The sequence below is a fragment of the Octopus bimaculoides genome, chromosome 14 (assembly GCF_001194135.2).
Source record: "Octopus bimaculoides isolate UCB-OBI-ISO-001 chromosome 14, ASM119413v2, whole genome shotgun sequence".
Lineage (NCBI taxonomy): Eukaryota > Metazoa > Mollusca > Cephalopoda > Octopoda > Octopodidae > Octopus > Octopus bimaculoides.
This window is the reverse complement of record NC_068994.1, coordinates 53,601,914-53,604,388: the sequence shown is the minus strand read 5'-3', so window position 1 is coordinate 53,604,388 and position 2,475 is coordinate 53,601,914. Positions and strand designations below refer to the sequence as shown.

Genomic DNA, 2,475 nt, shown 5'->3' with positions numbered 1-2,475 from the left:
ATATATATATATATATATATATATATATATATATATATATATACATATACATATATACATACACACATATATATACATATATATATATACATACATATATATATATATACATATATATATATATACATATATATATATATATATATATACAAATATATTCACAGCAAGTTGTTTTACACCTATTACACTAAGTTTTTGTTACTTTTATGCTCGGGTCAAACGCTTTAGTTTGACCAAAATTTCATGAAAAGATATCCCTTTTCGGCTATTTTCCTAAAAGATATGAGGGGAAAAATCAGATCTTGTGAATTTTCCGAAAGTCCTCTCCCCACCTCCCGGTTCGTTGGCGCAAACTTTTATTTACCCTTTTGTTTTCATATTCGTTTAACACACGTTTTTTTTTTTTACACCTATTACACTTGTTCTTTTTTTTTTCTGGTGGCCAAGTGTTAAAGAAGTAATTAACCTAACTTTCGATTACACTAAATGCATGTATATAAAATAGTGACCCTATGCGGTCTGCACATGCTGCACACCCAGTGTTACGCCTCTAACCGCTTCGCCGAGGTTGGCTTTCAGAGGTACTGAGTCGACATAATCGACTGCTCTCTACTTTTCAAATTTCAGGTCTTGCGTTTATATTATCAACACTAAATAAATGTAGATAGTGTTTAAAAAATCGCTGTTGTGTGATCCCAGATATGCACTGACTCAGCAGACCTAGGTAGGAAGACGTTCCTGTCTTGCCTATCGTCTTTTTAGGTATACCATGTCCCTTTTTTTAAGGAGATAGAATGAAGTTTTATGAATTCTAGTAGGTCGATTGATATAGCGATTGATATAGGTCGATTGATATAGCGACTTGTTCCATGGTCGGGTCAAAGATAAAAGCATTCATTAATAAAGTTAACATTGAAAAGAAAGGCGATATTTGAATTTAGGGTATTACTTTCACTTTTGCCAACCAACGGTTTGGTGTCATTTCATTTAGCGGCCGGTGAAGTCGTGCCTGCAGCCACTTAACTTTCGATGTGTATCAGCTTTTGCGTTGTTGTTTATTTTTGATATTGATGTTGTCGTTTTATATATACGTAGGCAAAGCGCGCGCGCGTGCGTGTGTGTTTGTTTGTTCAGCACTCATGCAGATCAAAGACAATGTCGGTTCATCCTCAGCCCATGAAAAAAATAAAAATAAAAACTTTTTCGTAAATTATCGGACACATAAAACTTTAGAATGACGTCATGTATGAATACTGAAAAATTGCCACACATACACACATATTATAGTGGGGGTAGGCTGGTTTATGGGGTTACTCCGGGTTCTCACTCGGAGTAACCCCATAAACCGGCCTACCCCTCTATAATATTAATTGCTCTACATCTTAGTGTGTGCTTCTCCTCCAGATTTATGCATTTCTACAAACGATCCTATACACACACGCGTACACATATGCATGTATAAACACACACACACACAAATGAACAACAACGTAAAAAATATTCCAGCCGAAGACAAGCAAGTTGGCCAGAGGCATGATTTCAGAAAAAAAAGTGTGTAGTGGAGAAGAAATTCTTCACCGGCCGCCCTAAAACAACACTAACTACTGACCAACAAAAAGTGAAAGTGACGTCTTAAAGTTAAGAATCAAGAGAAATGCTAAGAAATGTTACAATGTTTTCTCAACTGAGATAACTGTTTATGAGATATAAGATACAAAACTACTGTAATAATATAAACACCACTTACCTGCTGACATTACAGGGTACGGATAATATCCACCAACAGAGTATAAGAACTCTTATGGTGACTGAGTGAATGACTAAGATGACAGTCACTACTAGTATTTTTTTCTCCCCCCTGTAAAGCCGGGTACTCTAAGAACACCCGCAAGTCTAAAATTGAACCGTGACACTACTGACAGTTAATGACAAATCCGCTCCACACGTGGTTTCTTACGCTCGCTGACATATCCATATATGTAAACACACGCACGCAACACTCACAAATACACACGTATATACATACGAACACACGCGCACACGCATATACACTCACTCCCCCCTTCTCTCACTTTCTTCTCTCTCTCTCTATCATACTCACATACACACGCACGCACGCACGCACACACACACACACACACACACACACACATTTGGTTATAAAACGGGAGGGAAAGTATTGATATTGTATTGATAAACATGTAGGGTTTATTCGCCCGAAGCAGATGATTAGTTCAATCGCTACCCAAAGTTTCTCTGAGCAAGAAACTCAGAGTAGTGACGCAATGAATCTTCTTGTGTGTGTGGGATGGCCATACAGGAAAATCCAGAACTTGAAACATTGAATAAACAACAGGATAGTCACATCCTTCAATAATGGGTTGACCAAGGGTTTGCACACGCGCGCACACACACACATACACTTTCAAAATCACACAGGTGGATTAGAACTGATTTTGGGTTAAATAACTCAAT

General features: G+C 37.3%; 1 protein-coding gene across 4 annotated transcripts in view; it reads right to left on the bottom strand.

Annotated features, from left to right (window-relative positions):
- Positions 1-2,026, bottom strand: part of LOC106868557 (fibronectin type 3 and ankyrin repeat domains protein 1) — a 21,407-nt gene extending 19,381 nt beyond the window's left edge. For 3 of the 4 annotated variants that reach the window (XR_001409308.2, XM_052972868.1, XM_014913876.2), the window contains exon 1: positions 1,748-2,026. Coding sequence is in view for 3 of the 4 variants with exons in the window: in XM_052972868.1 (XP_052828828.1) it covers positions 1,748-1,757 (10 nt within the window). In the remaining variant the exon portion in view is untranslated. The remainder of the gene's footprint in view (positions 1-1,747) is intronic. The other variant, XM_014913875.2, reaches the window with a different exon arrangement.
- Positions 2,027-2,475: the final 449 nt, after the last annotated feature.